At 41.6% G+C, this 27176-nt stretch overlaps 2 protein-coding genes across 9 annotated transcripts in view; one reads left to right on the top strand and one right to left on the bottom strand.

The window, feature by feature from the left end:
- Positions 1-4449, top strand: part of TRNT1 (tRNA nucleotidyl transferase 1) — a 21308-nt gene extending 16859 nt beyond the window's left edge. For all 6 annotated transcript variants that reach the window (XM_043885681.1, XM_043885685.1, XM_043885686.1 and 3 more), the window contains exons 5-8: positions 1100-1226; positions 2341-2534; positions 3094-3347; positions 3536-4449. In XM_043885681.1, coding sequence (XP_043741616.1) covers positions 1100-1226; positions 2341-2534; positions 3094-3347; positions 3536-3784 — 824 coding nt within the window. In that variant the 3' untranslated portion in view covers positions 3785-4449. The remainder of the gene's footprint in view (positions 1-1099; positions 1227-2340; positions 2535-3093; positions 3348-3535) is intronic.
- Positions 3429-27176, bottom strand: CRBN (cereblon). Of its 3 annotated transcripts, XR_006337483.1 has the most exons (12): positions 27017-27096; positions 23510-23622; positions 22695-22897; positions 21753-21902; positions 16957-17116; positions 10573-10635; positions 9394-9478; positions 8675-8790; positions 8313-8377; positions 7758-7889; positions 6176-6663; positions 3429-3697 (listed from the first exon to the last, which is right to left on the bottom strand). XR_006337483.1 is itself a non-coding variant. In XM_043885679.1 (11 exons), the coding sequence occupies exons 1-11, from the start codon at positions 27081-27083 to the stop codon at positions 6483-6485; spliced, it is 1335 nt and encodes a 444-aa protein (XP_043741614.1). In that variant the 5' UTR covers positions 27084-27176; the 3' UTR covers positions 5859-6482. The 3 variants fall into 3 exon arrangements, 2 of the variants coding, with proteins under 2 accessions (XP_043741614.1, XP_043741615.1); XM_043885679.1 differs by lacking the exon at positions 3429-3697 and having other exon boundaries at positions 5859-6663; positions 27017-27176; XM_043885680.1 differs by lacking the exon at positions 3429-3697 and having other exon boundaries at positions 5859-6663; positions 23510-23619; positions 27017-27143.

Below are 27176 nucleotides of genomic sequence, written 5' to 3'. Positions count from 1 at the left end.
TATCTGTTTCATGTAGTTGGATTTACTAATAATTTCTTTGAAGGCTCTGGTGGTGTGTTTTGGTTTCTTTTGGTAATCGTATTTTGAAAGGTCTTCCCTACGTTAGGATTATAAATTTTTTCCCTATGGTTTATTACAATTACTACATTTTGCCACATAGTTTGGCTATCATTTCTTCTTTCCAGGTTATTTTGGCTGTTTTTATTTTCCATTATTAACTTGAAAATCAGCTTGTTTTATTGTTTCTACCCATTTCATACCGGCATACATCTTGTTTATTTAGTGTGTTGTCTTTTAATTGCTATTGTAGATGCAGCCTTTTATTCCATTATATGTCCATTTGGTACTGGATACAAGATGAATGTTACTCATATCAGTAGTTCAACTGTGTAGCTCTTTCCCTAATTTTTTTTACTGTTTGTGATAGTTTTTAGTAGATTTTCTTAGGTTTTCCAGTTTTTTCTCTTTTTTTAATTGAGGTAATGAAATACAGCCTTACATTAGATTCAGTATACAGTATTGTTTGATATTTGTATATATCAAGAAATGATCACCAGAGTAAGTCTAGTTAATATCTGACACCATAGTATCTGACAGAATTTTATTCCCCTTGTGATGAGAACTTTTAAGATCTACTATCTTATCAACTTCCGAATGTGTAATAGAACATTGTTAACTATAGTGGGCTAGTCTCGGGTTGCAGAGTCGGACACAACAGAGTACACACACACACGCTGTTAACTAGTTGCCATGGTATACACTACCCGCTCAGGACTTATTTTATAGCTAGGAGTTTGTACCTTTTGACCATGTTCACTCATTGTACACACCCCACCCCTGGCCTTAGCCTCTGACAACCCCCAATCTGTTCTCTATCAGCTTGTTTTTTTTAACATTATATGTAAGAATGAGACCATATAGTATTTATTTTCCTCTGTCTGGCTTCTTAGCATCATGTCCTCAAGATCCATCATGTTGTTGCAAATGGCAAGATTTCTTTTTTTTTTTAATGGCTGAATAATTATATATGCACCATGCACCAATGTTTTCCAGTTCTTATTTGCTAATAGTGATTTTTCTTCCCTCTTTTAATGACTAGGTTTTGATGGTACTTTATTTGACTATTTTAATGGTTATGAAGATTTAAAAAATAAGAAAGTTAGATTTGTTGGACAAGCTAAACAGAGGATACAAGAAGATTATCTTCGGATTTTAAGGTATTTCAGGTAAGGATTTTTTTTTTTTTTTTTTTTAGGATTTTTATAAATTATAACAACACAGCTTTGAATATTATTATTACCAAAGTGCAGTTCTTTCTCGTCTTGTGAAATGCACAGCAGGTTCGTGTACACAATGGTGACATCTCTCATCTGTCTCTAAGAGACGGCCCTGTGACTTTGAGACACCTCATCTTTGCATCCTCCAAATCATTTATTCACTCCTTTCTATGGTGATCTTTTATATAATTCAGTTTTAAGTCTTTTCATTTCCCGCACCAATCATCCATTACACAGGTATTTGAGTGCTTATCACTGTCCTAGGTGCTTTGGACCTGGAGTAATGAGTGGCAGTATGCCTTCATGTGGCTTATCGTTCGAGGTGGTAATGGGAGATGTGTTAGATGAATCTGGAAGGTACGTAATGCACCTGGATGGTTTTGTGGGTAGCAGTCTTCAACACTGAACTATAACACTTAAACTATTTTAACTGGCTACTTTGTATCTATTAATAGTTAAATTTTTTCTAGCTTGGGATCATGCTCAGAATACTCTTTGACAGATTTTACATTTTGTCAGTAACTGCTATTCCTTTAGACTTCAGTGTTTGCAAACAGTCTCCCTTTACAAATAACAGGACACAGACTAAGGTACAGTCATTTAATTAGATCACTATATAAATGCATTGTGAAGAAATGAGTGGTAAAAGCAGGTATACTTTAATGCTTCCAATAGAGTCCATGAAATACACGCCCATGTCTGCAATGAGATGTGTTTCTTGTGAAACTCTTAATTGAAAGCATTGATGTGTACAGATGGGCAACCTTTGAGGAAGCAAGACTACTCCCAGACGATATCTTGGACCTGCGTTAGTGCCTGCCCAAGACTGCTCTGGTCACGCGCCCACTGTCAGTCCCAATCAGTAGGCCTTTACTGACGACCACTTTTAACTTAACGCTTGTTGGAGGTCAGGTTTCCTGAGCTGAGAAGGAGAAGGTGGATGAGCAGATGATTTCTAAGGTCCCTCCCAGACCTCACTAGTAGCACCAGGAAAACGAAGAGCGCAGCTTTCTGGTGAGATGCCAGCATGAAGGCAGTACTTTTGGACATGTTTGCTTTGTAGGTTTTACGGGAAAATTGTTGACACACCTGGTGACCACGATCCTGAGACTTTGGAAGCAATTGCAGAAAATGCAAAAGGCTTGGCAGGAATATCAGGAGAGAGGATCTGGGTGGAACTGAAAAAAATACTTACTGGTAACCACGTGAACCACCTGATTCATCTCATCTATGAGCTCGATGTGGCTCCTTACATAGGTGAGGCCAGCTTGTAAAATGTTTGCACTTTCGGCAGTGAAACACATCTGGTTTAAAATTTCATAAGGAAAAAAGTTAATTTATTTAAACAATTCCAAAAGGAAAAATGGACTACTTTAAAATATGGTAGACTCTGAGCCAGGAGTAGGAGTTCTTCCCAGGCAGGGGACGCACAGGACGCGTGTGAGGGTGGACACGTGGCCTCTGGAGCCGGCCCACTGTGGCCCTGACCGCAGCGTCACCACCTTGTCAGCTTTGTGACGCGGGTTCTTTCCTGTTTGCGAATCTATAGAAGGGATGTGAAAACAACAGCATCTAATGGAAGAGCTGAGCGCTTCAGGGAGTTACCACATGTGGAGCATGGAGAAGATGGGCCTTAGAGAGATGTGGGCGGGGAGAGCAACAGTGCGCAGTGGTTCACCTCTCAGACGGAGAGCAGACTGGACCAGCAGTGAATCCTGGCACCAGGGCATTTCTGTATTTGAGAACAAAGTGTGCTTGCGATGGGAGTTTTTAAAATGTATCTTAAAATGGGTGGAAAATGCTTTTGTCCCTACAGGCTTACCTGCTAATGCAAGTTTAGAAGAATTTAACAAAGTCAGTAAAAATGTGGAAGGTTTTTCACCAAAGCCAATGACTGTCTTGACCTCATTGTTCAAAGTACAGGATGATGTCGCGAAATTGGATCTGAGGTTGAAGATTTCAAAAGAAGAGAAGAATCTTGGTTTATTTATTGTTAAAAATAGGAAAGATTTAATTAAGGCAGTAGATAGTTCAGAACCACTGAAACCCTATCAAGACTTCATTATAGACGTAAGTATATTCATGGCTCTGTCAGAGTATAGATCATCTCCACAAACTGCAACCAGTTCATTAATACTAGGACCCGCAGTGTATTATGTGAATTTCCTTTATTTTAAATGAAAATTTGCACATTGCATTTATTTAAATGTGAGCATAAGACCATCGCAAGTGTGGTGATGTTTGGTTTTGGCCCTCAGTCTAGAGAAGCTGATGCGACTGCTCGTGTGTGTGAGCTGCTCAAGTACCAAGGCGAGCACGGGCTTCTGAAGCAGATGCAGCAGTGGGCCATCCCCCCGTTTCCTGTGAGTGGCCATGACATCAGGAAAGTGGGCGTTTCTTCCGGGAAAGAAATCGGGGTGCTGTTACAGCAGTTGCGAGAACAGTGGAAGAAAAGTGGTTACCAACTGGAAAAAGATGAACTACTGAGTTACATAAAGAAGACCTAAAGTTGATGAGAGCTGACTACTAGAAAGCAGGAAATTTTTGGTAAGACTAGTTTTCTTTCCCCTCCCTCTTGGTGAGATTTAAAAGACTCGAATATATAGCAGAATTCAAGCCAGCTTAGGGGATCTCTTCAGAAGAATAAAGGTCTCATTTTGTGAAAACTATATTTCAGGCACTAAAGTAAAGTCTGCTTCCTCGTAATCTGATTTGTTATCACTGAAGCTTGTAATTCTTTTGGAATAGTTCTTACTGAGAAAAATAGAGATGGTGTCTCAATCTGTCTAGGCTTTTTTTAAAGTGGATTTTTGGTTGCTTTTGTTGCATACGACAGTGCCAAGATTGTTCCTGAGAAGTGCTAAGTGTCCTGAAAAACATGTTTCTTTGTATTTGCAATTGAAATAACTGGGTTAATTTTGTACAACGATTGTGTATGGTGTCAGGTTTTTTCTGAATACCAGAATAAAGTTGTGTTTGAATACAGCTGAAAAATTTGCATAAAATATATAAAATGTGAAGACTAGATGTGTCCCAAGTGGCTGTCGTTTAGGATATAGTTGACAGTTTTCTCTGTCAAAATGAAATTTCCCTAACTTCCTGGTAAGCTGGGAAAGCTTAGCCTAAGATTCTTGTGCCCATTCTTATTAAAACATTTCCTTTGGTATTGGAAGATAAATGTGGTATCTGACACTATATATCAGGTGCCATATATACTTAGGGCAGTACTCCTGTCGCTTTAAAGTAAAAAAGGTGAACGGCCTACATATTTGCTCTTTATAAAGACTTGAGCCTTTGTGCTTTCATTAGGTGAAGAGGTAAACAGCACGAAGTATTATTTCAGCTGCTGTATTCAGCTGCTGTATTCTGACATTTTATAACTAACTTTTCTTTCTGTGTAGCCAGACAGAGCATCTTTGTGCAGTATGGGCAAATAGCACTTTTGGACCCTGATAAGACAAAAAAGTGTATTTCTGTTAAAACCCAGATAAACAAACAGTGTAATGGGGGATTTGCTGCAAGAAAGGGAGCCTCAGAAACATCTGCATCCAGGTCAGTAATTGAATGCTTATGAAGGAACGCTTAAGATAGTTAAGTACTAGTAAGGTATGTATTGGACACAACATTTTACAATTTCTACTGTTCTATATAGGACGTATGCAGGTTGAGCTATTAGAGGTCTGGTTTTGTTAGGTGAAAAGACCTTAGGTTTGTATTATATGCGTATTTTATATACCAGAATATTTTATTTGCAAGTCAGTAAACAGTACAGAACATTCTGAGCTTACACTCTTCCAGGGGTAAAGTAAAAGCAGTGTTTCCTTACTACAGCTGGGTTGGATGTAGAGATGTGCTTGTGCTACCGAAAAAAACACTCGCTGGAATCCCTTCAGAGGAAGTTTTGGTTCAGTGTAAGACTACATGAACAAACAGGAAAGTAGTGATAGTAACGCCATAGAAACCCAAGGTGGTTGTTGGTAAAGAAAGGTTAGGCATATTTTAAAGAATCAACAGCGTTCTTAAGTTGCTTTTCGTTTACATAAATATGCAACATGATACTCAATTTAGGTTTCTAGTCTAGGCAATCAAAACCATTGCATTTTTGGTAAGTTAAAATGTAAGAAACTTTAACAGTCCATTTTTGGGCACATACATTGTACCTAATTAGCTGAACTTTTCTCAGTGAATTATGTAAAGTGGAGGGGTATCAAAATTACACCAAAATGTGAAACGATCCAATAAACCCCTTGAATGTGTAAGCAAAGAGGTAGGTGGCAAACCTGTCTGTCTAGAACTTTACCTTAAAAATTATTTCTTACGCCTAAAGTATCCGCATCTGAGTAGATATTTTACATTATTTAAACAAACATGTTTAGCTTTGCTTTTATACTTTAGTTACAGAGTTTCTTCACTTTACACTGAACAAAGTAGCCTATGAAATACATCATCACCTCTAGCCTGTAGGAAGGAGACGTGTTTTAGCATCTGTGCTCCACAGTAGTCTAAGTTCAGATTCAACTTTGCAACAGAATAACCAAACACTGAGCAAATACACAAGATATTATTATTCACTAACAAACATGTTAAGAAAACTTTTATTTTGGGGCTCAAACTGCATATTATAACTCTTTATTTTCAAAATTTACAAATCAGTATCTCAGAAACTAAAGAAAAGGAACAAAGTCCTTTTAACATTATACACATTTCCTTGCCACTTTCAAAAAAGAACAGTACTAGAGCTTGGTTGGCACCCTACCTTCTGGAACATCTGCCCTTTGGAGCACTGATGCAAACACGCCATTCTGTTCTGTGTATCAGGATCAAATAAATGATGAACTGCATTAATTACAGCAATTTATAGGAATTTCAGATTTGTTTTGTGCAGAAAACATGCTCACCAGTTTCACAGATGTCTTCACGTCCTCTCAGTGATAACACTACCAGGCTTATCAAGAGTCCACAGGGTAACGGTCCCAAGCTCCTAAAGTAGGTATTCCTGAAAACCAAGTGTTCTAGACTGCTTCTCATCCCCGTCAATAGAATATCTTAGTTTAAATCTTGAAATCCTTTCGTTCGACTAAGAAACTGCAACCTTCCATGTAATGTTGCTTTTTACTTAGGTATGCATCAAAAGCAGTAATTTCCAAAGCAGATCTGGTGTTAGAATACCAATGTGTTAAGTAACCTTATCCCTACTGTATTTGTTTATAAGCAGAGTACTACTTTGTCAGGGCTTATGTCATCTTCCGTGTCTGGGATGGTGGGCAACAGAGCGGATCGAGTCAAACCCCAGAATTTCTGAGGTGACATGTCTTTTTTGGTGGCTGTGAATTTCCATCCAATATGGCTGGCACAGATCCTGCACTGGGCAATAGTCCACGCATACCTACGAGATTAAGGAAAGATAAGTAAATCAGCTCAGGAAACGCATCTCTGTATCCCAGCCTATCACCTCAGAAACCTGTTAGAAAGACAGATCTTTTACTAGCCAAATTCTAAGGATGGGGAAGAGAAAACTCAGAGCTTTGATTTATGCAGTTTCCTGAAACAGACCTCACAAAAAGATCTTCTAATTTGTACCAAGTCATCATGGCAATACAGATTTCTATGTACAAACTGCTGGTTGCCAGGAGCACAGTGCAAGAGCCTTTTCTTAGTTGTTTTGCACTGCAGTCAAGTTAGGAAACAGCAGTCGCCTGTAGAAATACACACTACTTCTGTGAGTTAAAACTGGGGAAAGAGGTGAGTGTTTCTCTCACGTATTGGCCAGTCCAGGTGGCATGGTTCTAGGTCCAGCATAGCAAATAGAGTCACTACGCCCTGCTCAGCTTGCCTCTTTCAAAATAAAAAGGCTGAGCCAGCATTATGGCTGAAGGGATCTCACAAGCGCTCCGGTGGTGCTGCAGGTCCCACAGGCGTGCTTTGGAGGTCAGTGGGCTAAAGCCAAAAAACCAAAGCCTGCAAACTAGAAGAAAAGCTGCATTCTGCATGTTCTGGGTCTATCACTGTTTACTAATTTTACACATTATAAAATACAGATATACAGTGGACCCTTGACCAACACAGGGGGTTAATCCACCTATGATTTGTAGTTGGTCCTTGTATCTGCAGTTCATCTCTGCATCTAACGACTCAACCAACAGAGAGAGCCAGTATTTTACTACTGAAACATACCTGCATCTAAGTGGAAAGTGGAAGTGAGCAGTTCAAAACCATGCTGTTCAAGGGTCAACTCTAGTTTTACTGGATCATAAAACAGTTGGTATTTCATTTCCCTGTCAGCTCACTCTGAAGGGGTGTGGACCAACCGTATAGTTGGTTTAAGACCTGCAGCTGCCACGTGACAGTACATGCAATGAGACTGTGCAAGAGTAGCTTTCCAGCCACTCGTGAAGTGAACAACTCTCCTCAATACCCCTGAGTTTTACTGCCCCCCTAAGGCACACACACGAACCCCACAAGGGGACGCCACTACCTTACCCAGGAAACCAGCTGTGGTCTGTGGAAGGCCGGCCGATCAGATTCAAGTTGCAGGCCTTGTAGACGGTGAGCGTCTCGTGCACGTATCCGTGAGGGTTCACGTAAGCTGCCATCGGCCCACATAAAGATAAACTAGAGAATCAGCGCAGAGGAGAGTCAAAATGGGGGGAAAAAAATCTAACAAGCATGTCCTATCTCTGACCCTATGTGCTGAAACGGATACTTGAGTGAAGTAGCACATAAAGCCGAGGCATTCCTGCTAGGTCCCTAAGTACTGAGAAAGACACAGTTGATAGATTCTTAACAAGGTTGGGGTGGTGGGGAGGTTTTCCCTCACCAGGCTCACTCATTGCTGTGAATAATCCCGTCCACACCCACTGCTGTTCTGGTACTTACCTACCACTGAGGTAACTTCCCATATTTCATTTGCTGAGTATTTGTAATTTAATGGAGGGAAATATATGGAGAATAGAAATATAGTCTTGCCTGTTGTTCTGTTATGGCAGTTGGGAAAATGTACTCAGACGTGTACTAAAAATGCAATAAAAAGCTCACCTGAATATTTCATTTTTGGTTGTTATTTCTGTTTCTTGACATTGTTTACAGCAAAGTGACGTACACTGAAATATTTAAGAGAAAATTAGTGGGGGAAATGCTCCAAAGTGTTGATTCCTCTAACTGTAGTTTTAAAGATGGAACAAGGAAAACACAAGCTGACACAATCACTAATGACCCTCTTCTGTCTTATGATCTCAAATGTTTAAATATTCCCTTAAAATATTTGTAATGCAAACCACAATCAGTTCTCTATTTCCATGACTAAACACCCTACCGCCAGCCTTGTTGGTCCCAACAGTGCAAACCCCACCCCCCCGACTGACAGGATGTGTACATCCAGACAGACATTCATTACTCACTTTATTCATAATGTCTAGTTCACAGCGAAGTCGTTGGATTGCACTACCAATTTTAAGGAGCTGAATTCGTAATACATCATCAATAGGAAGACAAGCAGCTACTCTGTAAGAAAAATCTTAAAGACAGGATAGATTTTTCAAACTTTTAAACTTACGAAGCAGATACATATCAGATAACTTATGAATGCAATAACATCCTTTTCGAATAAATCCTTTCCAGAGAACACACTTCACACACTTATAAACAATACTAAAATGTATCAGCTCTCAAGTATATATATCTTAAGGATGTAACTTCTTTTCCCATACTTGTTTTTGTAAATGTCTTAAACATGAAATCAAACCCATGTTATTATAAGTCACTTATTTACTAAGAGACTAGAAAAATAGTTAACTTGTACCTAATTAACAGCTATGTAAATACAGTAGTAAGCCTTGGAATTAAGGTGACCTTTAAAGGCACCCTGAAGACCAAGGAAAGGAGTATACCCAAATAGCATTTCCGGATGCGAGCCTGTTATGTCTAAAATAGGAATAATCAGAATTTAAGACCCTTGTTACAACTAACTAAAAAATACTCATTTTCTATAATTGATGAAAACAAATGTGTATGCTTTTCAGGGTAATAAAAAAAAATTTTTTTTTTCGGTTTCATTAAACAGAAAACTTACAAAACAATTTTAGTAAAACATCACAGGAAGAAAGCTAATTTTTCATACCTATTGGATTTGAAGGAAGAGAATCATCTTTTAGATTTTCATCCCATTCGCGTAGCTGTTTCTTGATTCTATCCATTAAGGTTTCCTTGTTTGAAACGAGCCATAGTAAGGTTCACACACTTTTTACACTGTCAGCTTTTCAACTCAATAAATCTAACATATTAGTAACAAATGTAAGTAGTTACTATCTAGTACAGTTCCAGTATATATGTGTCTGCTTTTTACACAGAAATGACTGCAGCCCCTGCTTAGCCCAGCACGAGGCTGGCTTTCCAGCCTCTCTTCCCCGGGTCTGGCTTCTCAAGGGCCTCTCATCTTCCCTCTCTAGGAAACCTTTCTGTTGGTCCCTGTGAGCTGCACATGCTACCCACACACCTTACCTGGTACCTATTTACAACATCAGAGTGCTCACTATCTTTTCACAAGTGGATGTTAAATACTCTTGTCTATTACGTACTTGTAATGCCTCTTAAGCTGCTGAAGAGCAGCGTGAACTATCGTTTCCCTCAGTGCTGCCAGTGTGCTAAGTACTCACCACCTACCAGTTCACTAAGCCCAGAGCTCCAGTTCTGGGGGCAGGCTGATGGAAGACCAAGAACCTCTAATGCATCCCAGGACAGTCAGGGCACCCTTACCCCCATTTTATACTCAGGTTCTGCCCCAAACCACAGAAAAATTAATAGAAATGAGGCCTTGAACGCAGCCTGTGTCTATGACCTACATTCTGTGAACTACCCACTAACAGTCTCTCACTCAATTTTTCAAGCTGTCATGATGCCTAGTATAAAAAATTTGAACTGCAAAAGCACTGGTGTGTATATCAATTAGTACACTAAAAGCAGGAAATAAGACGTGGGCATACTTGTTTACAAGAGGACTAAAACACTGTTAAGGATTCTGTATTTTTCTAAATGTAACTGTACCTTGACAACAAAATTTTAACTGCTTAATACACCCAAAGATGCCACAGTATCTTGTCCTGAAGTTATAAGCCACCATCCACTGACAGAAAACTAAAGATCTCTACGTTAGAAGTCAGGTCTGTCCAGCAGTATGATTCTGCCCTTTCCCCTTAAATGAATGGCACTAGTTCCAAAAATAAAATGCCACTTGTTTCGTCTAATGACCCTTATGACATGGCTTATCCTAGAAGCAAACCGTTCAACGCAGGTTACTTACAGCATCATATAAGGAATACAGCCAGCGAGGCCATGAAGTCAAATTTGCACAATGAAACTTTCTCTGAAAAAAAAAACAAAAGTCACTTAAACACCATAGAATCAAGATCTTAAGGCTAGAAGGAACCAGATTTAAAAACTGATCTTGGCCCACGATGATGTTCTAATTTCAAAGAGATAAAAAAGTTTGCAGAGAATCCCGCAAGAGATGATTATATTTGACAAAGATGTTTTTACTTAATTCCTGTAAAATTTCAGTAACTGATGGGGACACTCAATAATTAAGATATCAGTCCTCAGAGTATATATTCAATGTGATACCAATGAATTGGAATTCAGAAGCAGTTTAAAGCTCATCTGAAAGAACAGATGTGTAAAAACCAAGAAAATCTGGAAGGAGAACGGCTAGACAGGACACGGCCACACTGCAAGGACGCCCTGCAGCAGGGCTGTCAACGGCAACAGGCGGGAACACCCACCCATCTCCCAGCAACCGTCCATACAAGGCGCTTCCACTAGAGAAGATTCTACACCCGACCGAAGAAAGTAGGGAACACGAGGGATGGTCACACTTTCTCCACATGCAAAGCAAAGCCTGCACGTCTACAGACATGTTCGTTTTGTGCAGAAGGTGTTCACTGACACGTGAAACTGGGCGGGGAAGGGCTCCTGTACCTGCAAGCCCAAACGGTGGTTTACATACGACCCAGGCTGGTCACACGTGTGAGGTCCTAGCGCCGTCAGCAGTGCAAATGATAAAAATGATTTATCCAAGTAATTGAAACAGTACAAGTTTTTGTTTCCTTCATTTATCAAATCCTACTTGCTTCTAAGAACTGGAATGGAATGGTGAGCTTTTTCTAGATTCTGAGGCTTGTAAGCTCATTAATGGAAGACACACAACTACAAGCGTACAGTGTATGCTGGGAAACCATTCCCCTGCTTGAGGAAGCCTGCCTACACCACACATAGCCTCCCACTTCAAGACTTCCCCTTCATGCGTAAACACTGCTGCTCTCACGGCGACTCTCCTGACGACTCGGGGACAAGACAAGAACAGACTGCAATGTTCCTACGGATGAGGGAATAAGCAACAGTAGCCACACAAATCTTGAAAATCTTGTGACGGGGTTAGTGGTCCTATTTTTACTTACAAAATTACAAACTGTCAACAGTTACATAACAGTATCCTGGTGGGGCATAAACAGACAGACTGATCACAGAGCAGAAGACAAATAAAGTAAAACATGAATCTGGTCTGTAAGGCAGCACAGGTGTGCGGAGTGAATACAGGAGCCTTTCAGAAAATGGTGAAAGGACAGTGGGTCGCTACCTGGGACAGGTGCTGGAATCACACCGAGAGAAACTGCACATGGATGATCAAAGCTTCCATTCTGGTGTCATTAAGAAAAAAGGAAGTCAAAAGTAAAAAGTGACACATTTCATTGATGAAGGACAATTCCTTCACTGAGGGAGGTATCTCTAGCTATGATTCAGAATACAGAAGTATTAAAAAAAAATTCAACTATATGCCCACCACAATACAGTTAAAAGACAAAAATGAGAAACTAAAAAAGTGTTTGACACTAACTGCAGATGAAGGGATAAGCTGCCTTTACACACAGGTGAGTGTGTACAGAACTGGCAACAAACAGTGGGGGTGAAGACAGTTCCAATGAAAGGAAATATGCCATGCTCTTAAACACAAATGTCACACATCATTCACATTCAGAGAAATTCAAGTTAAACCTTCAACAAGCTCCTATGTTTCACTTATCAGATCAGCAAAACTTAAGCTGGATACTGTGAAGCCTCACTGAAACACTGAGAGTACAGACAGGAACAACCTCCTCAAGTAAGAAACTTGGAAAATACATGTCAACATTACAAATGCAGTTGCCCTGACATCCAGTCATCTCACTTCTCAAATACTGACCTGTATGAAAGGTCTTCTGTGTATATCACTGAGTCTAGGTCCATCATTAATACACAGAATACCGTGCAGCTTTCAAAACAAGAAAGAACTGCTCTGAAAACTAAAAACAGAACAATCTCCTACACTCTTAAAATAGGGAGCAGGACAGCATGCATCCTCCTACGTAAGAAAAAGGAGAGAAGTAAGAATGTTTATCTGTGTTTTCATAAAGAAACTCTGGAAGAAGACTGAGAAGCTAACCTGTGAGTTCCTGTTTGTGGGTCCTGCCCTTGAGTTACGCCCAGTTCTTCCCTGCTCTGTGTGAGAAGCAGGAGCTCGTAAATTTAGCAGAGACCAGAAAGATGAGCTTCACTCACTTTCTTGTTTCCACATTTGATTTTTTGTACTTCATACTCTTTCTCATTAACATGGAAGGGCTTTATCAATGAGCAAATAGCGTGGGCAAGAAGGGAGTATCCTCAGAAACATATACACTGTATTCTAGGTAGGTTTAAACAACATTTTCCTTATTTTGAGAGAATTTCGCTACAGTAAACAGTGAAGAGAAAAAGACACTGTGAGAAGAGGGAGTAAAGAAACAGTTTTAAAGGTCGAATCACCAGATAAGAAAGGTTCCCAGAGAGAAGTGGGTTTAGAAGAGCATCACCTGATTAACTGGCCTAACTTCTCAACCCTCAGCGATACTTTCTCCAGTGTTCCCGTCAGAATGGAAGATAACCGAAGTGGAAATACTTTTGTCATTTCGATTGTTCTGTTTTCAATGGCAAATGTTGAGAGGTTATACACACAGTTTCAAGGTCAACTGAATACACTTCAGGAAGACTCCACTCCACTCCTAGATCCTTTAGTATCATTTTCTGGTGGAAAAGTGGGTGGCAACCCAATTAGAGTGAGTTATTTAAGAATCAACCAAGCTTCTCCCAGTTCTGGCCACGTGAACCGCTTCTCAGACACGAAGAGGCACGAGACCCTGCTGGGGCCGTGGCAGGTACAACCATCAGGTGTGAATAAACTCCACAGAGGGCTGACCCGAGCCCCAGGTCGGCCTGAAGACAAGCGCTGTGACAAGTCAGTGTCCACCACAGGGGCAGCAGGACGAGCCCTGAGCCGGTCCGGGGCCCCTGGAAGCCCCCCCAACCCCGTGCCAAGCGCCAGCCCGGCATGCCAGCAGGACGGCGCCCACTGGGCTCTCTAAAGTGAGGCAGAGTCTGCAGGACGCCTGGAGTCCAAAATAGAGCAGCTACTGTTTTTTCTTGGCCTACTGATCTAGATCCACATTTCAGAACCTAAGACACTCTACCCAAAGTGTAAGCAACGGAACAATCAGAAAAAAACACAGACCAAGGCATTTGTAGCCTTGAACACCTTTTCTATCTCGCTCATTCCTAAGTACCTTCCATTTACTCCTTGGCAATTCTGAACATGAAGAAAAGTGAGGGAATGTTTGAGAATCCAGAATTACTGGAGAAATAAGACATCAGGGGATGCTCAGAGGATCTGGTTCCTAACACCTGACGGACCAGCTACAGAGGCCTCCGTCTGAATTCAACGTCAACAAGCTGAGGTGCTTTGGCCATGAAACAGGAAGGAGTTAATCAGTGATTCACACAAAAGATTTTTACAAGTTCTGTTTGTCTAACCCAAGTGCAGGTTTAAGATGGCAAGATCCTGCAGAGAGAACACGGAACTAGTTGTCCAGAGCACTGAAGTCAGCAATGAACTCCACAGACTCTCACTCTATGCTCAGAATTGTGCCAAGAGGTAATGTAGGATTTTTAAATGGTTAAGAATTTTTAACAAAAAAATCTTGGTGTGGAAGCACTATTATATAAATAAAATACTTAATACCTCCTGGAAAAAATATCCAATGATTGAAACCCACAGCTATCTAAACCCTGAGAGGCTATGTAGGCACAGAGCATCTCGGCACCCCCCAGCGCCGACGCACTGCTGGGTACTAAAGACTCCACGCGTTCCAGAACACTCCACGGAGCCGTGGACAACAGTGCCGTCCTCCACAAACTCACTTCAACGGTTGGGCTGAAGTGACTAACAGCAAATCTCCCACCGTGCTACTGGTCAAATAAACATGATTTAAAGTATGTATGTGTAAAGCGTCTGTATTGGGGACATCCCTGGTGATCCAGAGTACAACTGTATTCCCAACGCAGGGGGCCCAGGTTCGATCCATTGTCGGGAAATTAGAACCCTCACGCTGCAACTAAAGATCCTGCACGTGGAAATGAAAGATCCTGCATGCCACGATTAAGATCCAGTACAGCTAAATAAAAAATTACATTAAAAAAATAAAGCATCTGTATCAAGTCTGAAAACAAAAGTATTGCACAGCTATACAAAAGTTACTGTGAATTTAAGCTGTTTGCTGTTTAGTCGCTAAGCCATGTCAGACTCTTTGTGACCCCCATGAACTGTACCCGCCAGGCTCCTCTCATGGGATTCTCTAGGCAAGACGAGTGGCGTGGGTTGCCATTTCCCCTCTCCAGGGGATCTCTCCAACCCAGGGTTTGAACCCTTATCCCCTGCATCTACTTCTGCTTTACTGACCACGCCAAAGTCTTTGACTGTGTGGATCACAACAAACTGTGGAAAATTCTTCAAGAGAAGCAATACCTTACTTGCCTCCTGAGAAATCTGTAGGCAGGTCAAGAAGCAACAGTTAGAAATGCAACAACAGACTGGTTTCAAATTGGGAAAGGTGTACGTCAAGGCTGTGTATTGGCACCCTGCTTATCTAACTTACATGCAGAGTACATCATGAGAAATGCCAGGCTGTGTGAAGCACAAGCTGGAATCAAGACTGCCAGGAGGAATATCAATAACCTCAGACATGCAGATGACACCACCCTTATGGCAGAAAGCGAAGAGGAACTGAAGATCTTGATCAAAGTGAAAATGGAGAGTGAAAAGGCTGGCTTGAAACTCAACATTCAAAAAACAAAGATCATGGCATCTGGTCCCATTACTTCATGGCAAATAGATGGGCAAACAATGGAAACAGTGTCAGACTTTATTTTTCTGGGCTCCAAAATCACTGCAGATGGTGACTGCAGTCACGAAATTAAAAGATGCTTACTCCTTGGAAGAAAAGCTACGACCAACCTAGATAGAATATTAAAAAGCAGAGACATTACTTTGCCAACAAAGATCCATCTAGTCAAGCTATAGTTCTTCCAGTGGTCATGTACGGATGTGAGAGGTGGACTATAATGAAAGCTGAGAGCCGAAGAACTGATGCTTTTGAACTGTGGTGTTGGAGAAGACTCTTGAAAGTCCCTTGGACTGCAAGGAGATCCAACCAGTCCATCCTAAAGCAAATCAATCCTGAATATTCATTGGAAGGATTGATGCTAAAGCTGAAACTCCAATACTTTGGCCACCTGATACAAAGAAGTGACTCCTCAGAAAAGATCCTGATGCTGGGAAAGACTGAAGGCAGAGAAGGGGGAAAGGGATGACAGAGGATGAGATGGTTGGATGGCATCACTCACTCGATGGACATGAGTCTGAGCAAGCTCCTCAAACTGGTGATGGACAGGGAGGCCTGGCGTGCTGCAATCCATGTGGCTGCAAACAGTTGGACACGACTGAGCGACTGAACTAAACTCCTGCACTGGCAGGCAGGTTCTTTGCCGCTGAGCTATTACCTCAAATGAGGACCCTAGGATAATTTACATAAAAATTAAAACCTTCAATACTCAACAAAGAGTAATGGAAGATAAGTACAGGATTCTTCAGGTTACTATGGAAATCGTCTTTCCATATTTTTAAAAGACATATCTCAAAAAAGTAATTTTAAATTTAGACACTAGAAATCTTTCTCCTTTAGGGAGAAATCAGAAATATTAGGTATTTTATACTCAAAATTGATACATCTCACAGATAAGTACAAACAAGCTTCATTGATATTTTTCCTTTGATAACAATCTAGCCAAAAGGATATACACAGGAATTAATGCACTAGAGGCAGTACTTTTAAAGAGTGCCTTTAAAATTTAGTCAAGCCAGTTTTGGTGATGTCCATACTGTTGCACAAAAACAGCTTCCTTTCAGAAGTCCACAAGGAGCAAAACAACCACCACTGTGTACTGTCCCAAACTCTTCCTCTGAGTCTAGGTGTTTATGATTCAAGAGCCAAGCATCTCCTGTGATCACAGTCTAATAAGCGTTTCCTGGAGCATTTAGAACTACAGTGAAGTAATACCTGGATTAACATTTTACTTGGTTTTGCAAACCAAGTAAAAAGCTCTTACATCAACACCTGCCTAAGAAATTTTTAGAAACTCCAGCTATGAACAAATGCAACTACAGTATTGCTCAGAAGATGTCTGCGGAAGGAATCATGAGAGTTGTTGGTGTTTCTTTCTTTAAACAGGAAAAAAGCAACCTGTCTTCGCTTTTTGAACATGCATAAAAAAATCAGTTTCTCACCTTCTGGTATTTCTGCCACCATTTATATGAACACTGGTCTTCCCATGAGACAGGTTTTGAAGGAAATATCTGGCACTTATTGAGGGATTCTAATTGAACTGCAGACATGGTCGAAGGCAACACACACTCAGGAAGAATTTGCACTTTAGCTTGCTGGATTCTAAAATAAAGAGAACCAGGGATGATCTGAGAGAACAGCATCGAAACATGTATACTATCAAGGGTGAAACAGATCGCCAGCCCAGGTTGGATGCATGAGACAAGTGCTCAGGGCTGGTGCACTGGGAAGACCCAGAGGGATGGGATGGGGAGGGAGGCGGGAGGGGGGACTGGGATGGGGAACACATGTAAATCCATGGCTGATTCATGTCAATGTATGGCAAAAACCACTACAATATTGTAAAGTAATTAGCCTCCAACTAATAAAAATAAATGGAAAAAAAATTTTTTTTAAGGAAAAAAAAAAAAAAAGGAGAACCAGGCCCGGTGTTCATCTTTAGGACCAACTCACTCTAATTACTATGTTTCTAACCGTTATGGACAGCTTCAAGTGCTAAGATTTTCAAGGTTTTCTTTTTTAAACATATTCATCAAGTCCTGATATTAAGATACAAGAAATTTTCAAAAAATACTGTATTTCATAAATCATACCAAAGTTAAAACCAAAGGTAACCAAAGATTTTTCTATCTCACTGTGGAATGGAAAACGCTATTTTTACATTTCAAACAAAGCTTGTAAATGAAATAAAGTTAAAAAATCAATATACCACCAATCCCTGATGTGTTGATACTTCTATAAAAATTTCTCATTCTTGGACACTCCACCCCTCCCCTCACCCCACTTCTTTATGTTGCCCAACTCTTACATCAATCCCTTCTCATGAATCACCTATCCTAAGAAGTAGGTAGATAAAGGAAGAGAAAATCAAGAACCCTTTCACACGGATTAGACCAGAGAATTATATGTAGCCTTATTTCTGTGTGTGTTCCTTTTCTCATTCCTAACATTTACCCTGAATATGCAAAGAATCAAAATCCATATTATCTTTAAAAATTATTTCTACTCATATAGTAAAGTCATCATTCAACAATGCTACTTGAGAATATCATAATTGCAAGTATCTTCTCATGAATTAATGCCAAAGAGGCTGTACCTCCAAGCCACTGTCTTATGAGGCACTAAAAGAATTATCTCCTATTGTAACTTTTCAAATGCAGAAAGTATCAACACATCCAAATGCTGGAATGAAGAACACTATCAGTAGGAAGAAGTCAAATATATTACAAGTCTCTGCTTCACTATTATTCATGTTCAGGAATTCTGAAGTCGTCTTTCATTGTTACCACTGTCTCAATCCACAAAAACTTACGACACTTGAATACTTCTTCTGATTTATTAAATGAAAATAGCTAAATGTGTCTGAAAATATGTAGGTTTACTGTCATGATACACACTCCACTCACTTCATTTCTTTCCTGCAAGCTCAAATTTAAGTCTACATGACTTTGGAAAATGGTAACATAAATCTGACTGTGTTCAAATATTCTTATATTATTAGAGCTCATTAAAAACAAAAATAACTAATCATGTTTTCCTCACCTAATTCACAAGTTTTTATTATGATACAAACGTTAATGCTACAGAAACATCAGCTTAGAGATCGTTTTATTAATTAGTGTACATAGAGATCGTTTTAGTAATTAGTGTACACAGGCTGTCTAGATCACCTCAAAGGGGAAAGCGCTGCTCTCTGTTCCTCCGTGAAGCACCCCAGGGTCTGCGGCATGCATGGCTGGCTCTGCTCCCAGCACCTGAGTTTTGATTTTAATGTAAACTAGTTTTGTTTCTTCCCAACCTGTCTTGGCAGTTGTTGTGCAATTATAGCTATATAATTTATATAAATATTTTTTGAAGTGGAAGGAGCTTTATAAAAAATTTTATTAAAGTATAATTAATTTAGTGTTGTGTTCATTTCTGCTAGACAGCAAAGTGATTCAGTTGTATATGTATATACGTCCCTTTTTATATTCTTTTCCATATGGTTTATGACAGACTATTGAATATAGTTCCCTGGGCTATACAGTAGGGCCCTGTTGTTTTGTAATTTATGTAACTACTATGGCAACCAGGAAATAAGTACAAAATTACAACTGCTTTAATGAAACACTAGTTTGAGTCAAAAAAATGCTTTTGAATTAGGTTCAGACAATTCTAACAGGGAGAAAAGTGCATGAATCTGGAAGGTTTCTGTGCGCAAAGCCCTTGTGAGTATCTTCGGAATCTCTCTAAAGAAAAACTACAGGTATGCACTGCAGATGGATGATGCAATGAAAGCAACTAATGCAAGAAAGACTTCTGTCAACTCTTATCTGCAGACCCAATATAAAGACAGTAAGTACCCTGTCTTACCACCAAATGTGAAACAAATTAAGGGGTATTTACATATTTTAAGTTAAAATAAAATGTTTAGGATATATATGTATAAATTTATATATGTATATATTTTTATGAGTTCTAGTTTTAATCACCTTTTGACTAAAAATTACCTCAATTATGATAAGTACGAGGGCTTCTTTTATAATTACAAATAGAGTATTAATCTCCTCTTCCTCTCTACATGTAAGAAATACTCAGGAATTTCTAAAACAGTCCTATAGAGATGCAATGATACATTTCTACTTTTTAATTAATTTTTTGTTCAGAAGGTGTCAAAGAAACATAGACACGACTTGGAAAGGTCAGAGGCAGCAGTACGCCTTGTACACATGGAGAGTCATAATAAGACAGATCGCTATCATCTGGTCCTGTACTACAGAGAAAAGGAAACTGGCCTGAGTTGCAAATGTGCGAGGGAGGGACTCTGGTTTGGTGGGAAGAGCACTGGTTTGGGAGTCGGGGGCCTAGAGCTCACCCCCGGCGCCCACGAGCTGGACAACTTTGGGCAAACCACTTATCTCCATCGCAGTCAGGTTCCTTTTCTGAACGAAGAGCTTGCACTACCTCCTCTCTAGTCTCTGCCCTCTCACCATTTCCTCTGAAGGTGGTTACAGGGCCAGAAGGGCTGTGGACCCACAGAATTCTCACTCCATGGAGGTCTTTTCAGACAGACATTTTTGTGAAAGCCGTGGTGTTGGGTCTAAGGAACACTAGGCCCTTTCCCAGTCCTGTCCCGCCTGATCAGTTTGACGCTAATCTCTACTTGAGTCCAATGCACATCCGTTTCTTGCTTTCAGAGTCAAGACTCTATTGCCATCTTGTGTTCAAACTAATTTTTCCACAATCACAAGTCACTGATGTCGACAGTCTCAGAAATATGCCTTTCCCCAAGTCAATTTGCTATTATGGTTTCTGGAATATAGTAGTCACAAATATTCAAAATTTTATAAGCACAAAGGTAGGAAGTACTTTTACAATGGAACTGTCAGTAAAACCCACGGCACAAACAGCTTGCTGTCTCAACACAGGGCTCTCGGGGACGCTCACTCGTCCATGGAACACTGGTGGTCTGAAGTGCAGAACGCACGGGCGTCGCATCGCCTGGCCTGAGCAGCCTGCATCCTGAGGGACACAGACGCACACCACACGGACAGCCCCTTGTTCAGCGCGGCGAGCTCCCGGAGCGAATGCTCTCGGGGAGCACCAGGCGGGGAGCACCGAGCGCCCACGGGCTCTGGCACCCCACCCCTCCCCCTGCGCTTGCTCAGGCCCCAAAGGGTGGCTGAGTTCACTCATATTTATGAAAGCCCACTCTGTGAAAACACAGGAAAGGTGGTGTCCTCGTGCAGTTCATATTCATAAACCTTAAAAAAAAAACAAAACCCTCTGAATGTCCTTGATTTCACAAGACATCACCTGTCCAACACAGAGATCTGACAAGATTTTCAACTGTGACTACAGATAAGAGACCAATTCCCGAAGGCTGGGAGGACCCAGGAATTTGTATCTTTCTAAGACTTCTCTAGTGATTCACTGGTGATTCTTATGTGCCAGAGTTAAGAACCATTCCTATAAAAGGAAACACATACCGATGAGGACAACTGCTCTATGGTTTTTTTGGAGGTCTGCAAAGTGAACTGCATTTTTTAAAATGAGGTATTTTTTAAGGAATACCTTAAGGAATGAGGTATTCCTTAAATTTGTGGGAAAAACACCATTGTGAGTCACACCAAAATGGAAGTGCTAAACAGAACACTCAGAGAATCTCTAAACTGTATAAGACACAGAGATGACAAGCACTTCCTGACCACTCAGTAAACACATGATCCACTGCGGGTGAGAACATCTGCGGTGGAGGTGGGCACGCAGGTACATGGTCTCCAACACCCAGACGCAGCGGGTGGCGAGCGTCCCGCCGCAGCTCTCGACGCACCCGCTGTTGCACCCAGCTCCCCGAGCCCTGACTCCCACCCTCTCCAATCTGCAGAGAGGTCTTCAATCCCCAAGAAGCCCTGTCCCAAATGACACTGCCTGCTGGTTACATCACTGTTCCGAAACCTAGAGGGGCATCAGTCACCTGGACATCTGACAGACGGACACCTGGACAGAAAAGATGCCGTGGCCCCCTCCCCGACTGGTCACTCTCTAGGGACGGGAGGAAGGGCGGGAACCCGAACGTCTGTAGTTTACTGCCCCGGTCACTGTGATGCACAGCCAAGTTAGAAACCCTAGACTGCACTTTCAAAGGGAAAAGAACTGGTGAAAGGCTATGAAGTGTGGACCTCAGCAAAACAGACAAAATGTAAGAAAACTACTTCATTTTATGATGTTTGAGGAGTTTTAAGATAGTGTTTCTTACCCATCTGACTGTGTCCTGATCTCAAGGACTTTGAATCTCTGTCTTCCGATTGCTTTCACTTTCACAACCTCGATTCCAAAATCCTGTTCTTCTCGGTAGGCATAGATCTCTGCTGTCGTTCCGAATTGTGCTTCCCTCTCCTGGACGTTACTTCCAAGGGAAATTTTAAAAAGGAAACAGTTTTGAACATTTAATTTTCAAATATGCCAAGATGACAAAAGCAATACACATGGGAAAACAATTTATAGCAATCACTCTCACTGCAAAGCTATTTAATTTATTTTAGAATCACACGGGGAACTGAGATATATAAAGAGGGCTTGAGGAAGTACACTTAGCGCCCACTAGCAGAAGAACAGATTTCTAGTCATTGAAAATAACCCGCAGCTGAGAGGGGTTCAACTGTCATTTCCCAAACTAAACATTCTTTTATTCAGCAGATCATCCTTTCTGCGGCTTATCTGCACTGGGGTGGGGGGGAGTGGGGACTTCCTGTATCAATTTCCTGCCTCCACCACTGATTTCCTCTAGTTGTCATGGGACACTTGACATTTAGCTTCAAGTTACCACTCGTCTACAAGACAACAACTTGGGAATTTTGAAAGACAGAAAATAACTAGTCACTCCTTTGTAAAAACCATCCTTTACAAACAGTGTAAAGCCCTCTTTTTCTTGAAGATAGCTCTTGAAAATAAGGTTCTAGAAATGATCTTCATTACATATTAATGATTTTAAAGCTTTCACATACCAGAAAGTTAACTGTGTGTGAAACTTAAAGCTTGACTTAGATGGTAATGATCATAGCAAAATACTCCAACTTCCACTTCCAAGCTCTTTATGGAAGAGTCTTACTTCACAGCCTTGTCCCAACTTCTATGCAGGCAAAACAGTAGTCAGCTTTGCCTTTAAAGCAGCCTCTCCTGTGGGTGCACAAAGATTTACCTGTACGCAAGCACTGCGAAGGTCCTGTCCTTCTGAATCAGGTTCCGCACCATGCTGACCTCCTGCGGGCTGAAGAGCTGCAGCGGCAGGGTCTGCCCGGGGATGAGCACCATGGCCACCTGCGGCAGCACCGGGATGACCGGGCGGCTGTCGTCGTCGTGCAGAGTCCGCCCGTGGAACTCCTCCATGTCGGCGCCCAGGTACTGCGGAGGCACCGGGTCCAGTCGTTACGGACAGGCAACAGGGCGCACGCGCAACAGACTAACGCGCAGCTGACATAGAGACACAGACGTGGAAGGTACACGTATTCAAATAATGAAGCTGCCGTATCAGCAGCCCACAGGAAAGTCCGTTTGTGACTCCTGGAAGTAGAATTCTCAATTCCTTGTGAAGAATCTCTCACATACAAATTAAAAAGCATTTTTTAAGCTCAAAATATTTGATTTTGACTAAGCCCAACATCTCTATGTCTGAAAAGCATAAATGACAAGTATAAAATGCCAGTATGTTAAATAACACCTTGGAATCCTGCAGTACAGAGAATAACCAGCACTTTAATAGTTCTGTTACTAGCCAAGATATAAGGAGGGTTCCAAGTGTGCAAAGAGTTACTGGTAATAGACAAAGTACCAAACTGCTTAAAAATTACAGCTTAACACTATTTATCGGTTGGCAAGAAGCTCACATCCTCATCCACTATTTCAAGCGTGATGTGACATCAGGTAATGCTGAAAGCAGTCATTCACTTTAAAGAACTTTCATCTACAGTTAAATGTACGCATCTCTCATACTAGACCTAACACAAAGTTACATACTGTATGTGATGTCGGCAAACTAGTGTCAAAATTTATGATGTTTGGTTTCTTGGGTTCTTTGACATCCTGGTCTTCAACTTCCATTTCAATTTCATCTTCTTCCTCTTCCTCTGCTGTAAAAGTAGAGTATTATAAGCGAAAAACAAAAAACAGAGGCATGGAGATGTAAAACCCATGGTCCCGTTCAAATACATAACTCCTTCTTCGGGATTCCAGGCCTGTGGGAAGAGGCGCTCTTAAGAACACCATTCACACTTGGGAATCTCAACAGTACTGTGAAGAGGCAGCCAGAGAGCTGGGGTCTAGGCTGGGTCTGCCTCTAACTACTTTTCTTAAATCAATGTTTAAGTTTAGAATAGTTTAAGACTTACAGAAAAGCTGCAAAGATGGTAGAGAGTTCTTTCTACCTCACACCTGTTTCCCAATAGTTAACATCTTAATTAGTGTGGCATGCTTGCGGTAACCAAGCGATCGGTGATGGCATAGTACTGCTGACTAAACACATTTCATTTGGATTTCCTGAGTTGTTATCTAATTTGCTACTTCTGTCCCAGGACCCTGTCCACAACACCACACAACATTTAGTCGTCGGGTCTCCTTAGCCTCCTCTGGGCTGGGATGGTCTCTCAGGCTTTCCTTGTTTTTGATGGCCTTCAGAGTTTTGAGGACTATTGGTCAGGCGCTTTGTAGAATGTCCATCAAGTCGGAACTTTCTTGGGAAGGAAGCCCAGGGAGGTGAAGAGCCATGTTCATCATGTCTTATCAAGGGCGCACACTGCTGATGTGACTTAGAACTGCTGAAGCTGACCTGGGTCACCTGGCTGGGGGCGTGTCAGTCAGACTTCTCCACTGGAGGGCTCCTTTCCCCCTTTTCCACACTGTATTCTTTGGCAGCAAACCATGAGGCACAACCCACATCTTAGGGGTAGGGACTGGTTCCACTTCCTTGAAGGGTGACTACCTGCATACATTATTTGAAATTCTTCTGCACAGGAGATGTATCTCTTCTCCCTCACTAGGAACCAATTCTGACACAATAGACAATTCATCCCATGTGATAAAACCTTAGTTTCCTCATTTGAAAAATGACAGACATGAACAAGACAATCTATAAAGTTTTTTCAAACGTTTAAACAGTTTCTAGAGAAGCAGGAAGGAAGGAAAGAAGACGGGGCTAAAAAGCAAGCAGGTTCCTAAATAAACTTCTAAATAGATAAAATGGCTTTACAAAAGTTACTTTCTGCTGTGCATATCATTATTTAAATCTAACCACCTCCAGCTAGGTTCCTGACAAGAAAATGTAAATGTTTTTCAATATGGCAACTGCTTTAGACTTTCTATTAATGCCTACAAAGTCCTTAGATATAAGCCTTTGTCAAAAAGAACAACCTAATTATTTCAACTTAAATTCAAATGTTCAGTGATTTAACACTGCATACAAAATTTTCCTAAGAAGAAAAAAAATTCAACAAGAGATCAGAGATAACGAAGAAAAATCTAAACCGATGACAAAAATATACTGCATCTACTTCCTTGCATTCACAATTCTGACAGCATGGCTTTCTTTATGCACTTTTGACACTTTACTGCTCTATTATGCACTCTATTATGCAAAGTTTTAAAGGTCAACTTTCAGCTCAAAGGCTAGAACTCTTTTTAAATTTATATTTTAACTGTCCCGACTTCATCTCAAAATGATTTCCTTTTATAAACTAGCCTTTCTCCTATATATGGCTGAAACCCACTTCCTCCTACTTGGCTGTTTATCTATTATTATTTTTTTTTTTGGCTGGGACAGATTCTTCAAATCTTAAATATTAAGCAACTACTTAAGCACTTAGAGGAAATTACTCTTCCAAACAACTCCTACTACATGTATGTATGGACAACTGAATGTTTCTAAAAATCAGTCATACATGATTTGCAGGAATAGAACTATTATATTGACAACGTCTCTGAGCCCCTTGTGCTCTCAATTTTTTCCAACAAAACACACCGTTCAGAGCTACCAGGGTGAAGTGTGATGACTCATCTCATGCAGGAGCACGGTGTGGATGCCAACAGAACGTCAGCATCTTCCCCGGCACACTGGATCTGGCACGGACAGAGCTGGGCTGATGTCTCTGAAAAAACAGCTCAGCTCTTTGATCAAATTCAATTCAGTTAGGTTGCTTCCAGATGGACCACTGACTCTGATTCTAGTCTATTTTCATGGAAAAGCTCCTTTCCATACAGCAGGGGCATGCCTTCAGTCTTCCTCCTCTGGCCCACACCACTCCCAGTGGGCAAAGTCATCCTCCAAGCACAGCTTCCCTTAGGTCTGAAATCCACAAGTGCTTCTCTCCATTCCATGGAACAAACTCACGATCCCACTGGCAAGAGATGCAAGCTTTCCAACACTCCGACCCAACCTACCTTCCAGACCTTATCTTCTGCAAGTCTATCCTAGGTCATAATGCTTTGGGATGTCTGTAGTACACTTCACAGGGCTTTCCCCCAGTCCTTCTCAGCCATAATCAATCCCTCCCTCTTACGATTTACTTATCTGGCCTACATCAATGGCCTCCTGCTAGCTATATTTTCAGCAACCATATATACATGATAAACATCCTCAAGTATCAGACTGTGCATTATACCTCTTTTTACCTTCAGGATACATAACATACTTCCTGGCACACAGTAAGTGACTCCGCTAATAGTCTCAGTTTGGCTGATACGCCTCTTGCAAGGCAACTCTTTCCATGACAAAACTGTAAAATTATTCCAGACTTTTTTTCTGCCCACTATTCCAGCATAAGGCCAAGGTCTAAATTTTCACAAAACATAAAGGAAAGAGAATCCCGAGTTTAATATCCCAGTTCTAAGTATCTAAAATTAGGCGTATTCTACCAAGTACTTGAACTACATGCCTAGGAACAGACCAAACACATAGTGGCACTGAGTGGTTAAGAGACACCAGCCATGCAGGCAGACAGATCTGAGTAGGACTCCTGGCTCCGCAACTGTGTGACCTTGGGCAAGTCACAGGAACCTGCCAGCTCATTTCTCACCCACCAAGTCAGGACTACAACAGTGACGTGGGGAGGAGAAAATGGAAAAATGCATGCAAACGCCCAGGGCAGGGCCGGTGACACGGCAGCACTTAATAAATAAGCTGTCACTCTTATGGGGGGGGTGGGGTGGTGAAGTTCCATAAAAGTCTGGGATGCTGGGAGGCCCCAGTCTCCCTCTCTCCCCACTCAGTTTCACGCCATTTCCTTGGAGCCAAGTTCTGGGCACACGGAGGATGGAGAGCACGGAGTCCCTGCCTTTGGGGGCTGCCTCCTCCCTCCCCAAACCCTCGTCCCCAGACTAGGGAGGCCGAGCTGCAGCAAGAAACACCACGGTCCCGGGCCCGCGGCCCCGTGCAGGTTCTGCACCACCCGCCCGCCTCCCCGGCCCCGCCGCGCCACTGGCGCATCTGGCCTCGCCTCCTCCCGCTGCTAGGGACAGGCCCCGGATCGTTACCGGGAAGGAGCGGCAGATGATTGCCCATGTTGTGCGCAGCGTCCTCCGGATCTCCCTCGCCGGCCATGTCTGTTTACCCGCAAAGGAGCCTGGGACAGGGCGGCGCCCGGCCGCCGGGGGAGGGCCGGTGCAGCGCCGCTGTGGCTGCGCCCCGGGCCAC

This window comes from Cervus elaphus, chromosome 24 (assembly GCF_910594005.1).
Source record: "Cervus elaphus chromosome 24, mCerEla1.1, whole genome shotgun sequence".
NCBI classification, from domain to species: Eukaryota; Metazoa; Chordata; class Mammalia; order Artiodactyla; family Cervidae; genus Cervus; species Cervus elaphus.
This window is presented reverse-complemented; position numbering and strand designations above follow the sequence as displayed.

What these genes read in the sequence shown, in the direction of transcription:
- CRBN (XM_043885679.1), bottom strand. Translation starts at nt 27,083, where the DNA reads ATGGCCGGCGAGGGAGATCCGGAGGACGCTGCGCACAACATGGGCAAT. An exon ending in ATCAGGACACAGTCAGATGG is followed by an intron (nt 17,117 to 21,752) that starts GTAAGAAACACT and finishes TCTTTATTTTAG; the next exon opens with AATCCAGCAAGCTAAAGTGC. An exon ending in AACTAGACATTATGAATAAA is followed by an intron (nt 8,378 to 8,674) that starts GTGAGTAATGAA and finishes TAAATATTTCAG; the next exon opens with TGTACGTCACTTTGCTGTAA.